Source organism: Staurois parvus, unplaced genomic scaffold (assembly GCF_062004578.1).
Source record: "Staurois parvus isolate SC_StPar_1 unplaced genomic scaffold, SC_StPar_1.0 ptg000356l, whole genome shotgun sequence".
NCBI lineage: Eukaryota > Metazoa > Chordata > Amphibia > Anura > Ranidae > Staurois > Staurois parvus.
In genome coordinates, this window is record NW_028318152.1 from 3462034 (window position 1) to 3485606 (window position 23573).

General features: G+C 41.5%; 1 protein-coding gene across 4 annotated transcripts in view; it reads left to right on the plus strand.

Annotated features, from left to right (window-relative positions):
• CHRM1 (cholinergic receptor muscarinic 1) overlaps nt 1-17470 on the plus strand; it is a 372474-nt gene extending 355004 nt beyond the window's left edge. For all 4 annotated transcript variants that reach the window (XM_089684791.1, XM_089684792.1, XM_089684793.1 and 1 more), the window contains 2 exons: nt 8374-10018; nt 17018-17470. In XM_089684791.1, coding sequence (XP_089540917.1) covers nt 8449-10014 — 1566 coding nt within the window. In that variant the 5' untranslated portion in view covers nt 8374-8448 and the 3' untranslated portion in view covers nt 10015-10018; nt 17018-17470. The remainder of the gene's footprint in view (nt 1-8373; nt 10019-17017) is intronic.
• The last annotated feature ends 6103 nt before the right edge of the window (nt 17471-23573 follow it).

Here is a 23573-nt window from a genome sequence, read left to right on the forward strand (position 1 = left end):
CAGACGATTTCCCAGGAGCCTCTGGGCCGGGAACGTCAACCTGATGGTTATTGTGCTGTATGAATCTTCCTACCTTATTTCTTATAGCCCTCCATGGTTTAGGAATAAAAATGTAGGTTCCATGCACACTAGAGTTTTTTTTAAGCTACAAAAACGCTGCATAAAAAACGCTGGTAATAGCGTTTTGTTAGTAGTGTTGTAGTAGCGTTTAGGATTGTTAACATTTTATTAGCGTTTTTACAGTACATGTAGGAAAAAAAAAGAAAATGCTAGAAAAAAGCTGTTAGTAGCATTTTAGTAGTGTTTAGAAGCATTTAGTGTTTTTTTCTGCTGGAAAAATGCTCCAAAAAACTACAAAAACTATTTCTTTCTGCTCCTAGAAGCTGAAGCTCAAACAAACGCTAATAGCCTAAAGTAGTGTGCATGGACACATAGGATAACACTATTTTTCTTCTAGAGCAGAACAAATGCTAATAACAGCTTTTAGGAGCTTAAAAAAACACTAGTGTGCATGGAGCCTTAACCTCCTTAGTGGTTTTCCCGAGTGTAGCTCGGGGTAAAATTTGAGTACCAAGAGCGGTAACCCCGAGCTACACTCGGGCTTACCATGCAGTGTTGCTCAGGGAGTCCCTGCAGCACTTACCTTGTCCTTCGCTCCCACGATGTGTCCCCTGCAGCGTCCCCGGCCATCTCCTCCGGTCGATGCCGGCATCCGGCTTCCGTGTTCCAGTCCCTGTGACGTCGGGACATACGGGCGCCGGAACCGGCGGGAAATTTAAAATTTTTAAAAAATGTCATTTTTGCTGTCATTGCTGTTTCAATGCATTTCACATACATTTTGTCCCTAGTGCTTTGTCCTGTGCCCTGCCTGCATTTTGACTGTTCTTTCTGCCTGGAAACTTAGAAAAGTCCATGGCGTCCAAAAAGCGTCCCTTTATGTTAAAAGCGGTTTTAGACCAGCTAGAGAACAGCGATAGTAAATCAGAACCACTTGCAGAATTGAGTGATAATGATTTGTGGGGAAATTTGTCATCAGACACTGAAAACGATTTTGCGACTTTGCTCAGCGATGTGCGAATTTGCCTCTGTATTTCAAATTTCAGTGTTTTTGGTTTGATTATATTATTGAATTAAATTTATTATTATTATATTATTATTTTTTATGATTATTTATTAAATTATAATTTATGATTTCGTGTTTCAAGTTTTATCATACCCGGGATGTTTAATAGACTCTTGTTCATACAGATTTCAGTGAGTTATTCCTAAAAATTACAGCCAACAATAAAAAACTACATATTTCCATACAAAAAAATGGTACCGCTTTCAGCACAAAAAATCGGAAAGAATCATACCGCCGAGGAGGTTAATGAGAGCCCAGACATTTCCAGTTGATAAAGGCTATGCTGTTTTATATGATTTTGCAGCTGATTACCGCAGGTTGCAATGTTTACCAGCAAACTGCTCAAATGTTTTTTGTCATTAAAGTCTAACTCTAGGATACAACAAACCACCCCCCTCTCCCTTTCACCACCATATAACTGATTTCAGGCAGTTAAAATAAACACTTTCTAAAAGCCCTTTTCACATACCAATAGCTACTGTCCTCCAGCGCCAAGTTCTTCTCTTCTTTGTGTACTTCCTGTTAGGGTCCTTCTTCTGGGTGTTCACCTCACTGCCTGAGAACTGATATTGGTCCAAGGGGAGGCAGGCATTTTCAGGTGTATCTGTGGCACTAGACTAGTGGTCACTGCAGGCAGAAATGACATCAAAGATTGACCTGGATCGGGGGACTCAGGTAAGTATATTTTACTTCAGTGGGTAAGAAAGCACAAACGCCTGGCAGAATGGGTTAGAGGGGGTTGGAAGTCATATAGTGTTTGCCCAGAGTTAGGAATTGAGTACATGTGTCCCATAGAAAATGCAGAACAGACAGTGCACAGTCCATATGTGTTCATCTGCTGAATCTCTGCAAATAGGAAACAGGATCTTTATTATAGAGAAAAGACATAGAGTTCACATAGATGCAGCCCCAAACTTATAAATACTGCCATCTACTGGCTCAAACATATATCTCTATTGAATACTTATACTGATGTAGTTGTTCTACAAAAATACATAAACATTGTATTACAACAGTAAATATGAATATGAACATACAGTTGTGGCCAAAATTATTCAACCCCCAATGCTGTAAAGGGGTTTAGGGACTATAGTGTACATTTGGAATTGTATTCAGAATCAAATCCTACAAGGACGTTGTAACTACCCAAATGCAACTAAAATGACATCAATTGTTTATGTAATACAGTAGTAAATGGTTCTTATGTGGTTTCTTCATTGCCACAATTATTCAACCCCTTAAAGACTACCACTCTGAAGAACAGAGGTTCATACAGGTGCTTTCCATCAGGTATTGAAAACACCTGTGGATGTCACCGAGCAGCAATCAAGCATAATAAGCACCAATTAGGCAGCTTTAAAATGACTGTGATACTCAGCTCCTTCTAGACATTTACTGGTGTGGTTACAAACATGGTGAAGGCAAGAGAATGGTCCAGGAAGACAAGAGAAGAGGTGATTTCTCTTCACAGGAAGGGCAATGGCTATAAGAAGATTGCAAAGATGTTAAACATACCAAGAGACACCTTAGGAAGCATCATTCGCAAATTCAAGGCAAAGGGCACTGTTGAAACGCTACCTGGTCGTGGCAGAAAGAAGATGCTGACTTCGACTGCTGTGCGCTACCTGAAGCGTAGAGTGGAGAGAAGTCCCCGTGTGACTGCTGAGGAACTGAGAAAAGATTTGTCAGATGTGGGTACAGAAGTTTCAGCCCAGACAATAAGACGCACACTGCGTAATGAAGGCCTCCGTGCCAGAACTCCCAGGCGTACCCCCTTGCTGTCTCCAAAGAATAAGAAGAGTCGACTGCAGTATGCCAAAAGCCATGTGGACAAACCACAAAAGTTGTGGGATAGTGTTCTGTGGACTGATGAAACAAAATTAGAACTGTTTGGGCCCATGGATCAACGCTATGTTTGGAGGAGGAAGAACAAGGCCTATGATGAAAAGAACACCTTGCCTACTGTGAAGCATGGTGGAGGGTCAATCATGCTTTGGGGCTGTTTTGCTTCTGCAGGTACAGGGAAGCTTCAGCGTGTGCAAGGTACCATGAATTCTCTTCAGTACCAGGAGATATTGGATGGAAACGTGATGCAGTCCGTCACACACCTGAGGCTTGGGAGACGTTGGACCTTTCAACAGGACAATGATCCCAAGCATACCTCCAAGTCCACTAGAGCATGGTTGCAGAGGAAAGGCTGGAACATTTTGGAGTGGCCATCGCAGTCACCAGACTTAAATCCGATTGAGAACCTCTGGTGGGACTTAAAGAAAGCAGTTGCAGTGCGCAAGCCTAAGAATGTGACTGAACTGGAGGCCTTTGCCCATGAAGAATGGGCGAAGATACCCGTAGATCGCTGCAAGACACTTGTGTCAAGCTATGCTTCACGTTTAAAAGCTGTTATAACTGTAAAAGGATGCTGTACTAAGTACTAAGATTGAATGTCACTTGGGGGTTGAATAAAACTGATAATGCTGTGAGCACAGAAAAGACATTTGTGGTTATTTCATTATAACTGTTATGTTATATTTGTCTGACCTACAAGTGCCTCTTTAATGTAAATGTAAGCAAGATGACTGAATGATCAAAAGCAATGTCAAACTGGCCAAAACACTCAATTTCAGTGGGGGTTGAATAATTTTGGCCACAACTGTATCTGTCCTAGGCCCACTGCAAGTGTATGAGATGAGAGGTTATAATCTGTTTTTTCTTTAGTAAGCAAACGAGGGAAATCAGTACCATAATGTGCTTACAAACTTTATTATTGTCCTCACGAACTTCTACACAGGTCTACAAAATTCAAAACTCTCCTCTTAATAAATATTATGACTACAGACAGGTATCCATAAGGCTCAGTCTAGCCATTGCTGAGGTCCAGTCTAAATACAAATGTGACCCCTTTCAACTCCATGAAAAAATCCTTGTGTACAGAGTGTTCTATACCAGAACTTCTCAGAGCCAGTTGATAATCCATTACCAGTACAGATGCAAAACAGATCCAATGCAGATATATGTATTGCTATGAAGCATCTGCGTTGTAACCAGGGCTTTTTTTCTCAGAGAATAGGTGCAGGAATTCCCCGCCAACCCCTTATCTCCACCCCTTACCCACCTCCAAGCACTGTCCCTTGGTGTCACCTCATACCCACCTCCCAGTACCGCCCTTTTTAGAGTATACAGAACAAAGTATAATTTTGCAATGCTAAGTAATTTGTATGTAATGCGTTAATGATAACAAGAAAAGCAATACAATACAGTAGATCCCCTGCAGCCAGCAACAATAGACCCCCCCAAAGCAAAATACCAAACCAGTAACGATATACCCCCAGCAGCAACAACAGATCTCCCATCAGCCAGCAACAATAGATTCCTCCCTCAACAGGAGATCCCTCCCAGCAACAACTGACCCCCCAGCAACATAAGACCACCCCCTAGCAACAATAGACCCTCATGCAAAAATAGATTCCTATCAGTGACAATAGATCCTCCAGCAGCCAGCATCAATAGACCCTCCAGCACACCCCAGCACCCTTTACTATTACATATGTTCCCCCGCATTCCAGCTGAAAAAAAGTCCTGCTTTTAACTGGTTGATTGCTGCTTCTGGGTGTGAGCCTCTGCTTGAGGTACAACAAAAAAGGATATAAGGTGTACAACCTACCAGAGTTTAATTTGTGGAATTATTTGATATTGTATATTGCCTGTGTGATCCATATTCTGGATGCCAGGAATTGGTAATCACCAAACCTTGATTCCTTAGACCAGGGATTCTAATTGAAATAACCCTAGGGTCTTTTAGAAGTACAGTTGTGACCAAAATTATTCAACCCCCACTGAAATTGAGTGTTTTGGCCAGTTTGACATTGCTTTTGATCATTCAGTCATCTTGCTTACATTTACATTAAAGAGGCACTTGTAGGTCAGACAAATATAACATAACAGTTATAATGAAATAACCACAAATGTCTTTTCTGTGCTCACAGCATTATCAGTTTTATTCAACCCCCAAGTGACATTCAATCTTAGTACTTAGTACAGCATCCTTTTACAGTTATAACAGCTTTTAAACGTGAAGCATAGCTTGACACAAGTGTCTTGCAGCGATCTACGGGTATCTTCGCCCATTCTTCATGGGCAAAGGCCTCCAGTTCAGTCACATTCTTAGGCTTGCGCACTGCAACTGCTTTCTTTAAGTCCCACCAGAGGTTCTCAATCGGATTTAAGTCTGGTGACTGCGATGGCCACTCCAAAATGTTCCAGCCTTTCCTCTGCAACCATGCTCTAGTGGACTTGGAGGTATGCTTGGGATCATTGTCCTGTTGAAAGGTCCAACGTCTCCCAAGCCTCAGGTGTGTGACGGACTGCATCACGTTTCCATCCAATATCTCCTGGTACTGAAGAGAATTCATGGTACCTTGCACACGCTGAAGCTTCCCTGTACCTGCAGAAGCAAAACAGCCCCAAAGCATGATTGACCCTCCACCATGCTTCACAGTAGGCAAGGTGTTCTTTTCATCATAGGCCTTGTTCTTCCTCCTCCAAACATAGCGTTGATCCATGGGCCCAAACAGTTCTAATTTTGTTTCATCAGTCCACAGAACACTATCCCACAACTTTTGTGGTTTGTCCACATGGCTTTTGGCATACTGCAGTCGACTCTTCTTATTCTTTGGAGACAGCAAGGGGGTACGCCTGGGAGTTCTGGCACGGAGGCCTTCATTACGCAGTGTGCGTCTTATTGTCTGGGCTGAAACTTCTGTACCCACATCTGACAAATCTTTTCTCAGTTCCTCAGCAGTCACACGGGGACTTCTCTCCACTCTACGCTTCAGGTAGCGCACAGCAGTCGAAGTCAGCATCTTCTTTCTGCCACGACCAGGTAGCGTTTCAACAGTGCCCTTTGCCTTGAATTTGCGAATGATGCTTCCTAAGGTGTCTCTTGGTATGTTTAACATCTTTGCAATCTTCTTATAGCCATTGCCCTTCCTGTGAAGAGAAATCACCTCTTCTCTTGTCTTCCTGGACCATTCTCTTGCCTTCACCATGTTTGTAACCACACCAGTAAATGTCTAGAAGGAGCTGAGTATCACAGTCATTTTAAAGCTGCCTAATTGGTGCTTATTATGCTTGATTGCTGCTCGGTGACATCCACAGGTGTTTTCAATACCTGATGGAAAGCACCTGTATGAACCTCTGTTCTTCAGAGTGGTAGTCTTTAAGGGGTTGAATAATTGTGGCAATGAAGAAACCACATAAGAACCATTTACTACTGTATTACATAAACAATTGATGTCATTTTAGTTGCATTTGGGTAGTTACAACGTCCTTGTAGGATTTGATTCTGAATACAATTCCAAATGTACACTATAGTCCCTAAACCCCTTTACAGCATTGGGGGTTGAATAATTTTGGTCACAACTGTAAATTATTCATGCTCCTGCCTTATCCCCACTTCAGTTTACACACTGCATTGCATGCAGATATGTCAGTTATCAGAGTGGGATTTTGCAAAGGGCAGAATGGATAGCAAGAACCTGCAGTCCCATCCGGAAGCACTGTCAAAGCACTGATTGATCAAGCTGTAAAATATCATATAAAATGCATATACAGTATAAACATATGTAATGTAAATGGCTTTATATTATCTCCAGTACATTTCAACCCGAGAAGCACTGCATGTACACTAAAGAATTAGGTAAAGCTAGGTAAATTCATGTTGCAAATGATTCTGAAAAAGACTAGTTTTGTAAAATGTTGTTACCAAGTAAGGAACACTTTTTAAGGTTTGGTTGTAGCCAGTTTATTTGATTTGAGCTAAATTACTATATCTCATTTCGTGTTATAATTGCCAAGCATATGTTGACCTGAAAAGGCAGATAATCAATGCCCAGTAATGCTAGCAATACACTCACGAAAATAGTACAATGCTTTTTGTAATAACTTTAGGTAAAATATGAATTCTTGAACAAAGAAAATGGAACAATTTATAGTTTTGAATATCATAACACCAGTAATAGACATTTTGCAACAAGCTAGTAAGTGTATTAACAACATTCAGAGGGAACCATAAAATGAGATACAACTGGAATAAATGCCATTGCAAATCCATACAGGAATAAGGAGTTCTCAAAAATTTTGAAACCTGCTTGTGATAGCTTGTTGAAGACATTAGGGGCAGCTCTCCCTTGAGAAGATGGATGAGAAGAGCTCTTCCCATCCTAACTCCAACTGCATGCCCATGGGCTACGTTACAAACAATGTATTCCCTTTTCTATGGAGAGAAGGGAATAGTCAGAAATAAACTTCAGAGATCTCCCAGTGTATCAGAACAATTTTCTTTATAATACAAGTACTTTTAAGTGCTATTGATCTGTGGTAACTGGTCCAGAGATTGTTGTGAGAGATGCTCAGAATGCTGGCATGGATTGCATTTGTTGGCTTATTTCTTAGTATCCTTAATTTAAAGGTTAGGTTGATGTATAGATATTTGGAGGTAGCAGAGTAAATTCTCTGCTGTAATCTGAAATTCGGGTTTGAAAAGATATTGGGATGTTAGAAAAAAATTAGCCACAACAGAGGACAGGTGGAGCCGTAAAAAAATACACAGGTAGGTAAAGATGAAATGGTAGGAGGAGTTTTACGAAGTGGCTGCCAAGGAAAGGAGGTCTTTCAGCAACATATGGTTTGCGCACTACATATTAACTACATCGTTTTTTTTTACCTCTTTCTTTTGCTTCCGCCTTCTTTAATAATTTTACGTGTTAAAACTAAACCTGTCCAACCACTTCTGTCTCCCCTATTTTCCTGGTACAAAGGGTGGGGGTGACTCCTTCAGCAACACAACTCCTTCCTCCAACACTCAAACAACAGAGATCATAAATCCGGCTTTGTTTAGTTACAGATTACAGAGACACACGTAGCAGAAAGAGAGAGGCGGGTGAGAAGCACAGAATGTAATAATGAGACACACAGACATACAGCCAAAGTTGCAAACGAATGTAAAGATGAGAGTAAGAAGCAGGTGAAATACCGTAAATCTCTGCACAGTTACACTACACATATGAAAGTGAACATAGTAGATTTTTAAGTTTCTTCAGTGTGCTTCCCTGTAATATGTCTGCCTCATGCTCCTCATAGAAGCCTACAGTTTACTGACAACTCCCATATTCTTTCTAAAAGGTTTTACAGATTTACGGTTCATAATCTATGTCCCTGTGTCATCCTGACTTCTGCTTTTCTTCTTCTTTCAGGATTTCACTTCTGTGGTGTGGATTTAAAAGGCTGGGATAAAAGTGACCCCCAACCCAGCTTCTTTGGAACATGTCATGTTAGCCTTGCATCAGAATGCTGGGCAAGAAACGGTGACTACCTGGCTTCTAATCATGAACAATACTACTATCGACCCGCTGACCACAAATTCTACAGCTCCACCATACCGTGACCCATTTGGAGGACATACCATCTGGCAGGTGGTGATAATTGTCATTACAACAGGAATCCTTTCATTCATTACAGTGGTTGGAAATGTACTGGTTTTCCTGGCTTTCAAAGTGAACAGTGACCTAAAAACTGTCAACAACTATTTCATTCTTAGTTTAGCGTGTGCTGATGTCATCATTGGTGCAATATCAATGAATTTATATACCACCTATATTATAATGGGACGCTGGGCGCTTGGCAGTGTTTCCTGTGACCTGTGGCTGGCACTCGATTATGTTGCAAGCAATGCTTCTGTAATGAACTTGCTCATTATTAGTTTTGACCGTTATTTTTCTATAACTCGGCCCCTAACATACAGGGCTAAGAGAACACCAAGACGAGCTGCCATCATGATTGGATTAGCATGGATTATCTCGTTCATCTTGTGGGCACCTGCTATATTATGCTGGCAGTACATTGTAGGGGAGAGGACAGTGGAGCCTGATGCATGTTACATTCAGTTCTTGTCAGAACCCACTATTACATTTGGCACTGCCATCGCTGCCTTCTATCTACCAGTTACTATCATGATTATACTGTATTGGAGGATTTATAGAGAGACAGAGAACAGAAGCAGGGAACTGGCAGGCCTACAGGGTTCTGAGACAGAAAACATTGTCCGGCCCTTGGGCAGTGTCAGAAGTGGCAGTAGCAGCGGCATGGGAGAATCAGAACGGTTACCAAGATCACAGACATCTGTGCCAAGGGTGAGGAGAACTTGTTGTTTTCCTAATAGACTTGCTGCCAGTCCATCACTCAGAAGCTATCCTCAGCATAAAAGTAATGGAAGCTGGAATACCATGGAAGATGCTGCTTCTGCAGATTCGGTGTCCTCTTCCTCTGATGGAGATGAAAACCCCTATGAGATGAAAAGTCTTTGCACTGTTGTCATGCGATTACCTATGGTCAGCTCTGTAGTTGGGACACCCACAGGTTCTCGTGGTTCTAATGATACTCTTGGAAGAGGGGAGATTGAAAATGAAGCCAATGGAGGCAAGCAGGAGGTATCTAGGAAACCATCCAAGGCCCAGGCCTCAACTTTACCATCAACTATTATTAAAGCCAAGATTGAGAAAACCCGACATGGAAAGAGGAAAAGCAATTCACTCATTAAAGAAAAAAAGGCAGCAAGGACATTAAGTGCTATATTGTTGGCATTTATTTTGACATGGACTCCTTATAATATTATGGTGCTAGTCTCCACATTCTGCAAGGACTGCATTCCAACTAAACTGTGGGAGTTGGGTTACTGGCTATGCTATGTGAACAGTACTGTCAACCCAATGTGTTATGCACTCTGCAATCGCTCCTTCAGGCGTACCTTCAAGATGCTCCTACTTTGCCGATGGGACAAACGCAAATGGAGAACCCACAGACACCAAGCAGCTTTTTTCAGGACCCCATCACAGTGATTGGGTGGGTGGAAATCTTAAGTTAAAGTTGTTAGATTCATCGTGTAGTTATACTTATGAATATGCTGTTGTAAGTGATGGTGACCCACAGCTTTTATGTACTCTATTTAAGTTGTATTGACACCAGTTTGTGTGCTTTCAAATATTACAGTTTATTTTAGTAAATGAGTAAAACACAGGAACATTTTTAAAGAACAAGTGTACCTTTGGTACAGTTGTCCTCTTAATACCCTTCCCCCTGCACACACACAACCTGAGTGCTGATGACCCTGTCTAACAGTTACCTTGGCGCCCATTCCAGCAATATTTACAATGTCGCTCTAACTAGAGCTGCTCAAACTTTCTCCTAAGAGTGTCCTCATCCTGAGCATGAGCACCCATTCATTCCTATGGAGACAGCAGTACTTTGAGGGACCACTGTTGGCGGCCATGAGTATGAGATGGAGTAAAAAGGGCCATTGCTCACATACAGTGAAGATCATTGGAATGTGAGCCAAGGTAAGCGTTAGATTCTGTCAGGAGGGGGGGAAGTATTTAAAGGACAGTTGTACCAAAGGCACAGTTGTCCTTTAGGGGCTTTTATGTAAGGTGACTATAGTCATATTAGTGCACATTTAAGCACTGTCCAATAAACTTGTTTATTTGTATTCACAGTTACTTTTTCAGGACAAGCTTTCAGGGGTCTACCCCTTTCTTCTAGTTCCAAGTAGTGCAACTACAGTAAACCTTTACAGTAAGTATCAGTATTGCTTGGACCTAGAAGAAGGGGATAGATCCCTAAAAGCTTGTTCTGAAAAATGAACTGGGAAAATGCAGACCTGTGCTGTCCACTAAATGTGCCCATGGATATAAAAGACCAGCCTTATGTGCAGTAACAGTTTGACTGCCCAGAAAGATTTTATTTTTAAATGGAGGTGCCGAAATATGCACTTTTATCACCCAAGCACACATCAGGGTGAAACAACAGCAGTCCACTAAAATTACCTCTTTAATTAGGCAAATTGGGCGGTCGCCTAAGGCCTCGCGCTTACAGGGGCCTTACAGCTGCTTATTTTGTCTAATGCAGTTTTTCTCAACTGGGGTTACGCAGAGATCTACCTGTCAGTCGCAGGCAGCTGACAGGTAGATTGTATGGACACAGGTGCAGAGAAACGGCTGGCATACTATTGGTTGTAGTGCAATGTTCCCCGTCCACCCCTCCTCCCCTCCTGTCCATCCCGGGTGCTTGTATGTGACATCATCTGGGATGGACAAGATAGGAGGAGGGAAGGAGTGCCAGCGGGGAACAGTGCACCACTAGAGGACTGTTGAAAGCCACCTCTGAAGCTGGGTAGAAGAAGAAGGAAGCTGGTACAGTAGTGTTCCCAGCTATGTCCCCCACACTGTGCCTAACAGTCTGTTCCATATAATGTGCCCTGTCCCATGTAATGTGCCCTGACCCATGTAATGTGCCCTGACGCATGTAATGTGCTCTGTCCCCTCTAAAGTGATCTGTCCCATGTAACGTGCCCTGTCCTATGTAATGCACCCAGTCCCATATAAAGTGCTCTGTCCCATGTATTGTGTCCTGTGCCCTGTTCAATGTAATGTTCCCTGTCCCATGTAATGTGCTCTGTGCCCTGTCCCAGTGCTGGAACTACCAGTGCACACACAGGAGGAGTGGGGCGGGAGGATAAGGAGCAGATTGTCTCTCACTCTCCTCTCTCATCCGTGCAAGGGAGGACGAGGGGGGAACTGTCAGTGTAGGCTCTGGGCTGTATGAGAGAGACGCTTGCCTCCTGCTGAAGAGGCACTGATAGGCCGTACTGAAAGGCGGCACTGATGGGCACTGATAGGCTGCATTTATGAGCAGTAATAGGTGGCACTGATAGGCGGCATTGATGAGCCCTGATAGGTAGCACTGATAGGCTGCACTGATGACCACTGATGGGGCTGTACTGATAATCAGGGCACTGATAATCAGGGCACTGATGATCAGTGTAAACAATGTACTGACAATCTTGCCGGTTAATGACTCTCCTTCCTCACAGACACAGCGTAGGAGGAAAGGACTGCCGATAACTGGCAAGTCTATTTACATGTGATCAGCTGCTCACATGGTAAAGGGCCACTGTGAATGACCCTTTACCATGATCTGTGATCAGCTATGTCCAAATGACACAGCAGTCACAAAGTGCACTGGATGCGTGCCCCAGGGGGCGCGCAGGAGGCGGGGTTCTGGGAAGAGGTCCATGGACGTCCTCTCAGAACTGGAAGCCCACGCTGTTGCCATCTTTTAGCTATGGTGCGTGCGGAAAGAAGTTAAATCAGGGTTCCTAGAGCACCCCTTACAGCAGAGTTTCCCTTTACATTCCAGAGTCCACAGAGATCCCCCTTACAGTGTAAATGGAAATTCTGCGGACTCTGATATAAGTAGAACTCTGTGGACTCTGATGTAAGGGAGAGCTCTGCGGACTCCGATGTTAGGAGGGCTTTGCAGATTATGATGTTAGGGGGACTCTGTGGACTCCGATGTAAGGGAGAACTCTGCAGACTCTGATATAAGGGGGCCTCTGAGAACCCTGATCAAAGGGGAATGCTGGGAACTGTGATGTAAATGGGGGCTCCGGTTACCAGAGTCTGCAGAATTTCCCCTCATATCAGAGTTCCCTCCATACATTAAAGTTCTCAGTTTTCCCCTTAAATTAGAGTCCCCAAAGTTCTCCCTTATATCAGAATCTGGAGAGCCCCCCTTACAGTGTCAGGGAACTCTGTGAGTTCAGATGTAAAGGGGAATTCTGAGTGTTCAGATGTAAAGGGGAACTCTGTGGATTCAAATGTAAAGGAGGAACTCTGTGGGCTCTGATGTAAGGGAGGCCTCTTGTGATTAAATCCATATGATTAGAAATATTATTTTATCACAAAATATATGTATAGCGTATACTACACAAAAAACATTTTGTTGTACTGCTAAAGTGCCTGGGTTTGGCTTGAAGAAAAGGTGGCAAACCTACCCAAGACAGTAGAAAGGGGGCCCACTGCAGAACATGTGAGAGGGTCCCACCGTGGGACCGTGATAAAGAGCCCCGTGATGGGAGTAAAGGGCCCTGGGCTCGGATGGAAGGGGGGTCAGGGGGACCCTTCATGGTTTATTGCACCGGGGCCATGAAGGTTCTAGTTATGCCTCTGTCCTGTTCCATGTAATGTGCTCTGTCCCATGTAATGTGCTCTGCGCCCTGTTTCATGTAATGTGCCCTGTCCCATGTAATGTGGCCTGGCCCAAGTAAAGTGCTTTGTCCCATGTTATGCGGTCTTTGCTCTGCCCCATGTAATGTGCCCTGTGCTTTGTCCCATGTAATGTGCCCTGTGCTTTGTCCCATGTAATGTGCCCTGTGCTTTGTCCCATGTAATATGCCCTGTGCTTTGTCCCATGTAATATGCCCTGTGCTTTGTCCCATGTAATGTGCCCTGTGCTTTGTCCCATGTAATATGCCCTGTGCTTTGTCCCATGTAATGTGCCCTGTCCCATGCTATGTGCCCTGTACTCTGTCCCATGTAATGTGTGCCCTGTGCTCTGTCTCATATAATGTGCTCTTTCCCATGTAATGTGCCCTGCCCCATGTAATGTGCCCTGTCCCATGTAATGTGGCCTGGCCCAAGTAAAGTGCTTTGTCCCATGTTATGCGGTTTTTGCTCTGCCCCATGTAATGTGCCCTGTGCTTTGTCCCATGTACTATGCCCTGTGCTTTGTCCCATGTAATTTGCCCTGTCCCATGCTATGTGCCCTGTACTCTTTCCCATGTAATGTGCCCTGTGCCCTGTCCCATGTAATGTGCTCTTTCCCAAGTAATGTGCCCTGTCCCTTGTAATGTGCACTGTCCCTTGTAATGTGCACTGTCCCTTGTAATGTGCCTTGTGCTCTGTCCCTTGAAATATGCCCTGTCCCATGAAATGTGCCCTGTCTTATGTAATACGCTCTGTCCCATACAATGTTCTCTGTACTCTGTCCTATTTAATTTGCCCTATTCTCTGTTCCTTGTAATGTGCTCTGTCCCATGCTGTGCTCGGTCCCTTGTAATATGCTCTGTCCCATGTAATGTGCCCTGCCTCCACGTAATGTGCCCTGCTCTTGTGTAATGTGCCCTGTACCCACATAATGTTTCCTGCCTCCTTGTAATGTGCTCTGCTCCCACATAATGTGCATTGCTCTCCTATAATGTGCCCTACTTTTGTGTAATGTTCCCTGTACCCGCATAATGTTCCCTGCCTCCATGTAATGTGCTCTGCTCCCACATAATGTGCATTGCCCTCCTGTATTGTGCCCTACTTTTGTGTAATGTGCTGTGTTCCCACATAATGTTCCCTGCTTCCATGTAATATGCCTGGCTTCCCCTTCATGTAGTGTATGCTCCTGAGCCCTTGTACCCTGTCCTACTAGCCCCACTCCTGAACCGCCAATGGTTACCTTACCCAGCCCCCAGTTCATTGTTATCACTTGAATCATTTTTCACATTATGGGTGTGAGTTGGGCATCATGCCTACATTTTGCTGAGCCCTCACAAAGCCTAGAGTTGCCTCTGGTTACCCGTTGCATGTGATCTGAGTTCTCTTCGCCCAGGGTTTCTTGCAGAATCTGAAGGTTAGCCATAGACACAATGAAAGATCCAACTGAAAATTTCTAGACTGGGCAATGTTAATACTATGTTTGTAGCCACTTTTATTCCCCACTCAGTGCTGTGCTGAGTCCAGTTTAAAGTGAATCTTTCAGCATAGAAATATAGTAGATGCAACTGCTCACCTCTCCTTTAGAGAAGGTTAGTTCCCTGGCTGTCATGCAGCTTTATTGGATTTGAAGGAACATGTATAGAGATAAGAAATTCTGACACTTTACTGACATACGTTATGCATGTTACAGGTCTTTGACTCAAAAAGACCTGAAACCACATTCAACCAAGCAACTAGAATTTTAAGAATAGCAATGAGAGCCCCCCTACACTTCTCTCATGATAGATTCTTTCAAAGTTTAATGCTTCCTCCAGTCTTCCACAGTCTGTTCCACAAAAATCCCAAGTCCTGATATACAGGGCATACAAACCTATGGGAACTAAGGAGATTTTTGTGGGGCAGGCAAAAAGCACAGAGGTAAGTAAGCAGCTTGGGTTGGGGAGTCGAATGCAGATTGGCTTTGGGGGGGTTAGTGGGTTAGCTAAAGTTCAGTTAAGCATACATCTGTACTATAAAGCAAGGCTAAATTTGAATACACCGAAGTTTAAGTTGTAGCAGGCACCAAGTGAATGTGAGACTCTAGCTGTGACCAGATGGCCCAAAAAACAGAGTTTGCTTTACAACCTCTCTCTACATAGGCTTGATAAACGTGAAGGTGTTACCACTGCTCTTTTTTCTCTGTAGGCATCTCTATGCATAGAAAACCATGCAGCTTGAAGTTCTCTAAGGCAGCCCATACATTAATAATTTAACAATTTTCTTTTTCAGCCAGCAGGTTGAACACAAAAAAAAAAAAAAAAGATCCCTCTCCCCCATCCTCACATTCGACATGGATGGGGAACTCCTTCCCACTGTGGTATTGTATTGTGAGAGCGAAAATAGCACACCATCAAAATACAATGATCAGTGTTGCCAGCTATACCCGACAACACTGATCGTGTGGGAAAAACCTGACAGGCTGGTTGCACACAAGTCATTCGATAGATGGGTATACAACCAGCCTGCCCATGCATGGATCAAAATTCAGATGATCCTTGCTGAACCGGCTGAATTTCAGTCCATTTATGGCTGGCTTAAGTTAGTGAGACTCAACTCATACATTATCAGAACATCTTTGTTCTGCAGATAAGATAAGATCCAAAATTCTGCTTTCAGACTGATGTAAGCATGACTGCAGGCAAAAATGTGAGGAGGGAGTTCATTAAAGATCAATTGCCTGGGGAAAAAAACCTTTGTACACAGTTGAAACACATATATGTAAAATTTTCTATCTGCCAAAAAAATTATAATTCTGTTAAGGCACTTTTGTCATTTATAAACCTCTCTCAGACAGCACAGAGAGGAGGGTGATAATACTTCCTTTGTTAGAGCTAAGAAATAGAGTGGTGTTACTGTTACCTCCCTGCCCATAGCCATCTGATTGGACAGTAAAGGAGCAGCAGAAGACTGATGAGCTATCAACTCTGCCTTCTCCTATTATCAGCATGTTCCCTGTCAACACGTGCACTGTAGCAAAGTTTAATGAGTTCCTAGTGATGCCCTTCTTCTTCCAGTCCGCTATATTGGACATTACTATAGAAGTAGGTGATATCAAGGCAAATTCATGTTAATATGCTAGTTGTATGTAGTTGTAGAGTCTTGTACCATGTTAGCCATTTATCAATATAGAAAGTTTGTAGTTTACATGAGACCTTTTATTGGCTAAGTTAAATTAATAAATATGCAAGCTTTTGGGACCTTGGGTCTGTTCTTCAGTTCTAAAAAATGGGCCTAAGTTCCAAAACTTTGTGGCCTTAAGCTAGCCAATAAAAGATATCAGTTAAACTACACATTTTCTAGCTGTATGCAAGAAAGTACATTTCATTATTTTTTTTAATGAATATTCAACTATTTGAAACATTCCCATAGCCCCTGTTACAAAATACTGTAAATTACATCAAAGGAGACCTGTATCTTTTTGCTGACCGTATACAATAGCACTAGATCATTAAATAAAATTAGAGATAAGTGATAACGTTACTCATGTCACAGTGCAATGAACAAAGGTGTGAGTAGCAGTATAACATATGGAGGCTTCAGATGTACCTAAGTAAGGAGCCATTGCTGTACTAGACTAACTGAGCATATATGCACCCTAACATCTATATATTTATCCAAAACAATGGCAAAAAATGTTCTAATAGAAGTTTTTATTGTATAAAGTTCATACGGAAAATTAAAGATTAGAAGATCTTTAACAATGATAGGAGCAGCATTATTAGTAGATATTTTCTTTTAATAATTACCTTTTCTTCCTTAGGACAGAGATTATACTGATGGACACATGTTCTGCTGTCCGAACCTGAGAAGACGTGAAGTCCCCTGTATGTGTGGCTGAGTGGACTATGAGGAACGCACTAAAACAAAATGGGGACAAGAATGAAAGAGCAACAATTTCTGCTCTACGTGGACATTATCAAATATCCAATTGACATTTTCCTTGATGAAGTCTGACTGTCTTGGGCTTTAACACGTCTTGTATATGTTATTTCGAACTATGGGAAGGAAGAGAGTCTAGGGAAGGCTGGTCTAACCCTTTCAGGAAAGATATTCCCTTTTCATGTTAGGGTGAATCGCCTGATGTGCCAAACCAAACAAAGGCAGTCCAAAGAGCATGATATGGTTTTCTATTGTTTACAAAAAAGTTTGTGGGAAGGGCTGTGTATTTATTATAAACTCAACTAAATAAAACAGATTCCGCATTAGCACATAAGATGGCCTGTCCCATTCATTGCATCTACTGTTACCAAGGTGGATTGCTGGTATGCAATTTTTAATGTGACTTAGCCTATGGAAAAGAGGACCCATGCTCATATGTTCAGTATAATTTTCAGCGTTTGTTATAGTGCTAGTTACGTGCTCCAGTACAAGGTTATATAGTCATATGCAACTTAGACATCACTTTCAGACAACTCACTGCCAACTGGAAGCGCTAAAATAATGGTAGTGTTGGCTAAAGTTAGCATTTTAGTAGTTGCCCAAAAAAACTATCTATTATATTTTCACAGCAGTTCTATAGTGCATTTTAGAGGTCCCTAACTTTTGTCATCTTGCAAAGCACACCGGCCGTCCTTTTTAGCAAAAGTTTGCTAAGTGTTAAAGTGGCTGCAGCATTAAAAAAAGCTGCTAATATCTTGACCTAAGGGGGGATTCCCCACCTTTTTCAGTTTGTTCTACAATGAAAAAAATCTAATAGTTATTGCATTGCCTCTGACAGATTAAATCAGCCTTTATCAACCAGGGTTCAGTGGAACCCTAGGGTTCCTGCAGAGGTTCCTTGAGCAACTTATGCCTTTTAGATAAGTAAGTGCTGGCAAAAATGTTCCATTGAACAAACTTTAAGGTAGAATTCTTCCTAAAGACCACAAATATAAGGAGCATTCTCCCAGTGGCAATCACTGTAATCCACTGTGACCTGCTGATTTAGTAATTATTAGCAGGGGTTCCCCGAGATTTGAAAGGCATTTTCCTAAGCCTAAGTAACCACTGGCAACAATGTTCTTTTTAGCTATCTTTATGTAGGAATTTTTCCCAATGGTCACAAATGTAAAGAGCTCATAATTGCCAAAAAGTCCATGTATGGGCACCTTAACAGTAACAGAAAGTCTAGCCTTTGACTATACTTTAGTGTAGATCTGGATTTACCACCAACAGTGCAGAGTAAAGAAGCAGGTTCACTTTAGTGCCAGTCCCACAGCTTATAGATACCTTCCCTAATGCCCTATTTGCCTACAGAAGCAAGGTGACATACATGGGGGTTTGGGTACTCACTCATCTTCCTCCCACACAACAGCACTTTAGCTCTGCATAAGCCCTGTGGCCAAACTGAAGTCTACACATGGCCTCTTTTCTTCACTCATGGAGGAGCAACAAAGATCTGAAGATACAGTAAGTAAAAGGTAGCTATTAGGGTTGGCATTACGGTGAATTTGTTGCTTTGCTGTGTGCTGGCAAATCACAAGTGTTCTTTAAGTTAACCTTTGAGCTGATCCAGAGTTGGGTGTGATGAGGGCATCCTGTTTACACTCATTTATATAAATGTGCATTCTCTGTTTTTTTAGTCATCTTTTTATATCACAGTTATATATTTAAAAAAAAGTGGAATAGGCATTGTGAATGCTGTACAATTTTTTTAATGCATTTAGGTATGAATGCAAGGTCAACCTTCATGTAGAAAATTATTTTTTTTTATTATTATTGTATTTGAGATCAAGAATGTACAGATTGCAAAGAATTTGTTCTCTTGTATTCTGTATATCTTTGTGTAATAAAACATAGTTTAATGTTAAAAGCTGATTAAAAGAAAAAATAACAACCTTCTGCCTACAAGGTGGGCATGATCTGCAGTTTTCAAATGCATAGAAGGTGAGGACAGTCCTGTGCTAGAACTTCTCAAGATAAGATACAATACTGTAAAATTGTTATACTGTACAGCAATTATAAAGATGAAAGACCCACTTGAGAAAAACAACAATAACCTCCAGATCAGCTAAATTGCAAACTTTTTTTTCCCAGATTCACACTTTTCTCCATTTATTGAAAAAGCTGTTTGCTTTACCATGTCCTTTTTGAAACTAGCTTCTAAATGGGAGGGTAAGGCTTCATTAGCACATGACCTGAGCAGTTTCTGATTTTTAGTTGGAAAGTGTAGACAGGTATATTTACGTTCAGGTTGGCTAAGGGCCTATTTGCACTAGAAACTACACATCTACTGCGTGTTTTTTTCCTTGCACATTTGCATGCATTTGATTCACCTTTGTATGGGCATTTACATGCAATTGATGCACATTTTTCTATCTACATTTGTCCTGTGAGGTCACTTCCTTCTTCTTTCTTTCCTTGAGTTTCTGTTTCAATCTTTTTATTAAGATTTGAAATAGCACTGGGACAGTACAGGGTAACATAATCACACATAAAATAGAACTGTCATCATAGGCAGTATATAAACAATAGCGACAATACCAAAATAATACAAAATAAAGAAAGGAAAAAAAGTAAATGAAATGAGGCGGGGGGGTGCAACCAGGGACCCATAGAGAGTCCATAGTGATCAATTATAGAGCGTCCCATAGAGCACTGCGTATGCAGCTATGTTCCAGAGGAAGCTTAACCATAAAGGGACCTTGATTCAGGTCAACATAGTAGGCTCAGTAGAGGGATCAAGCAGGGTTATGCCCACCCACCCTATCAACAACTGGGCTAGTGATAAGCAGAACAATGTATAACTAACCATAGACAATATAGGAATTGTTATGGTACTAAGCAGTTGACTTATATGTCTTTCTTTGGGTTTCTATATGCACTGCAATGTGTTGCAGTGCGCTTGCATGCGTTTTTGAGCATTTCCAGCATTAAAAATGCAGCATGCTGTACTTTTTCTCATGGCACTGCACTGCACTACATAGCCTGGATTTTGGACTGTCTATGCAGTTGGATTGCAGTCAAAAATGCACCCAACTGCACGTGGTGTGAAAGAGCCCTAAAAGGAATCGTAAAGCCTACTAACCAATAACTACTGCAAAGCATGGAAGAACCTTCTTACAGTAGACAGTATCAGCGTGACTCACTTCCATCACAAGCAATATTCCTATTCCAATGATGACAGCAAATGATTATGTATTTTTTTTATTTGCTCTTAAAGTGGACCTAGCATCTAAATGCAAAGTGTGCTTATTAGTATAAATAGAATAAAGAAATATTAGTTAAACCCCTCCCACCATGAAGAAAATTCAAGAAAAAAAAGTGTAATTAGCCTATACCTCAGCATTCACTCTTATAGGTCATATGAAGGTGTTTGACTTCATCCTTGCTTAGGCGTTATGGGAGGAGCTGAGATGTAGGACAAGTATATTTTTCAGGTTTCCTCCTATAGAGGTATTAAATCAAAACAAAAATGTATTAAATTGCAGCTTACCCATTCATAGATGTGGTAGCTGATTTAGTTTTCTGTTTTAGTATTTTTTCCTTTATTTTCTCTTGGTAATCCAGCAGTAAGTCTGTTATTTTTCAACTTCCTTTAACAGACCAAGCTGTTTAGCAAAAGTGGCAGTTAGAGAGTTGAGACAAATCATTTACTACTGACATGGGTGCTTGCAATGGTCAGATTGTATTCATGAATGTAAAACATTTATCTCAAAAGTAAAAACAGACTGTTGCTGTGACTGCATAAAGTGGAACTACAAACAGGTACATTCAAGACATGCTGTGAATCATAATTGTCTGTGCTGCTTCCGTTTTCAACCAAACTGTCAAGCCATCAAATGGCTGGTAGCATGACTGATCATGTGTGCAGCACCATGGCAACTGCAGATGAAACAGAGGCTAAGATGGCAGCTTTCTTGGCTATAAAGGATTGGAGGGTTTAGTTCTGCTCTAAAATGTGTTAGCTGGAGTTTGGCTTTAATTTTTTATTTAAAGTGGAACTTTACCCATAACAACTTAATAGAAAATAATGTTCTTAGCAAGAAACATACATTCCATATCAATAAGTATGCTACCAAAATGAGTGTGTGCTGTAAATTGCTGCCAGCATTGTTCCTGTCTCTATTTGCTGGAGGCCGCCATTTTACTGAAGCCCAGAGTCCTGAGCAGCATTAAATCAGCCTCTACAAATTCAGCCTAAAAATAGAGAGCAACTGAGCATGTGCAGAGCCGCATGAAATAGCATATTACTGGATTTTAAACAGTATAGGAACCTATTTTTAACGTTTTAAATAGCTATACCTGCAAAGGCCAGCCTGAAGTGACCTAGCAGGGCTTCATTTTATGATTAAGGCTCCTCTTTAACCATTTGCCGCCCGGCCTATAGCCGCTTGGCAGCCACAAAAATGCATTACATTTGACATCCTCCTGCACATGCGCAGTCCGCGCGGTTGAAGAGCCGCGCAGCGGCGCGATCTGTCACCGGCCGTATACCTCGGACATGGCCGATGACAGATCTGAGTATCGGCCCCGTTGCCGGTACCATGTGACCTGCTGTGACCGATCACAGCAGGTCACATGACAGTTGTATACAATGGATGGCTTCATTCATGCCATCCATTGTATACTACTGCCTAGCTGTGAATGGTCACAGCTAATCACATGCACATGTCATGTGATTAGCTGTGGCCAAATCACAGCTAAGCACAAAAAAAAAAAAAAAAAACCTGAATGAATCGATGTCATTCAGGTAAATGCTTGCTTATAGCAAAGTAATTCTTTGCTATAAGCAAATTGTGTAAAAAAAAACAACCAAATACTGATCACTTCCCCAAAGTATTAAAATGTTACTATGGTAACATTGTACTACTTTGGTCATAGTAAAATATGAAAAAAAATCTTTAAAAAAAATGTAATAAAAAAAAATAAATAAATAAATAAATATATATATATATATATATATATTTTCATACTGTCACCAGTCAGTTTCCCTGTTCACCGCCATGCTAGGTATATAATGATGCTGTACTGCACTGGTGACAGTATGTAAAAAAAAAAATAGTGAAAATAATTTTTTTAATTTTTTGATTTTCCGAAAAATTATGACAAAAAAAAATACAACTTCAAAAAACTCGCCATGCCTCTTATGAAGTACGTCGGACTGTCTACTTTACAAAAAGGGGTCATTTGGGGGATATCTGTACTGTTCTGACATTCTTGGACCTCAAGAATTTAGATTGACTGTCAGTACTTCAGGATTGATCAATATTCAGATCTATACCATAGTTTGTGAACTCTATAACTTTCCTACAAACGAAATAATACATCCTAACTTGGGTTATTTTCACCAAAGACATGTAGCAGAATACATCTCGGCCTAAATTTATGAAGAACAATTATTTATTTGTAAACTTTTATAACAGAAACAAAGAAAAACGTGTTTTTTTTTCAAAATTTTTGGTCTTTTTTTGTTAATTTAGCAAAAAATAAAAACCCCGGCGGTGATTAAATACCACCAAAAGAAATCTCTAGTTGTGTGAAGAAAATCATAAAATTTTAGTTTGGGTACAATGTTGTATGACCGCGCAATTGTCATTCAAAGTGTGAGAGCGCTGAAACCTGAAAACTGGCCTGGGCAGGAAGGTGTAACATTGCCCGGTATTGAATTGGTTAAAGGATAAGTTCTCCTTTTGGACAAAAATAATAAATGCACATTTTTTTGCAGGTAAAAAAATGTGCATTTATTATTTTTGTTTAAAGGAGCCTGGAAAGCATTGTAGCAGTGTTCAGTAGATCGTTGATGTCATGCAGGTCTCCTGCAGACCTGTCAGAATATCTGCTTGCCGTACGGGATGTATGAGCAAGCAGATATTCTGATAGGAAGCTTCAATGAACTACCACAGTGCTGCACAGCGCTGTGGTAGTTCATTGAAAACTAAAGCCCACAGCCGCTAAGGCTGTTGGGACTTGCAGTTCATTCATTCACGGAAGTCGGTGAATGGCACGGCAGCGCTCTTTTCAAATTTGACAGATAATACGGGGAGACTTCTCCCTGTGCTATCTGTCAGAGGGAAGGGGGGGCGGTTGCAGCTATGGGAACATGTTACACGTTCCACCCTAAAAACGGGCGGAACATGTAACAATTTTCCAAAGGTGGATTTCTCCTTTAAGTAAATCTACTAGTGCATCCAATATTACCCTCTCCCCTGTTTTACAATGCTGCTGCCCAAGGGTGACACCACTGCTCTTCCATCCAGAGTGAAGACACCCTAAGACAGGAAGTGTGATATGCTGGGATCACCAGATGAAAAAAAAGGGAAAAAACTACATAATAAAACAAATGCTGCTACCACATTTAAGCATTGGTAATAACATATTCATTTTTTTGTTTTTGT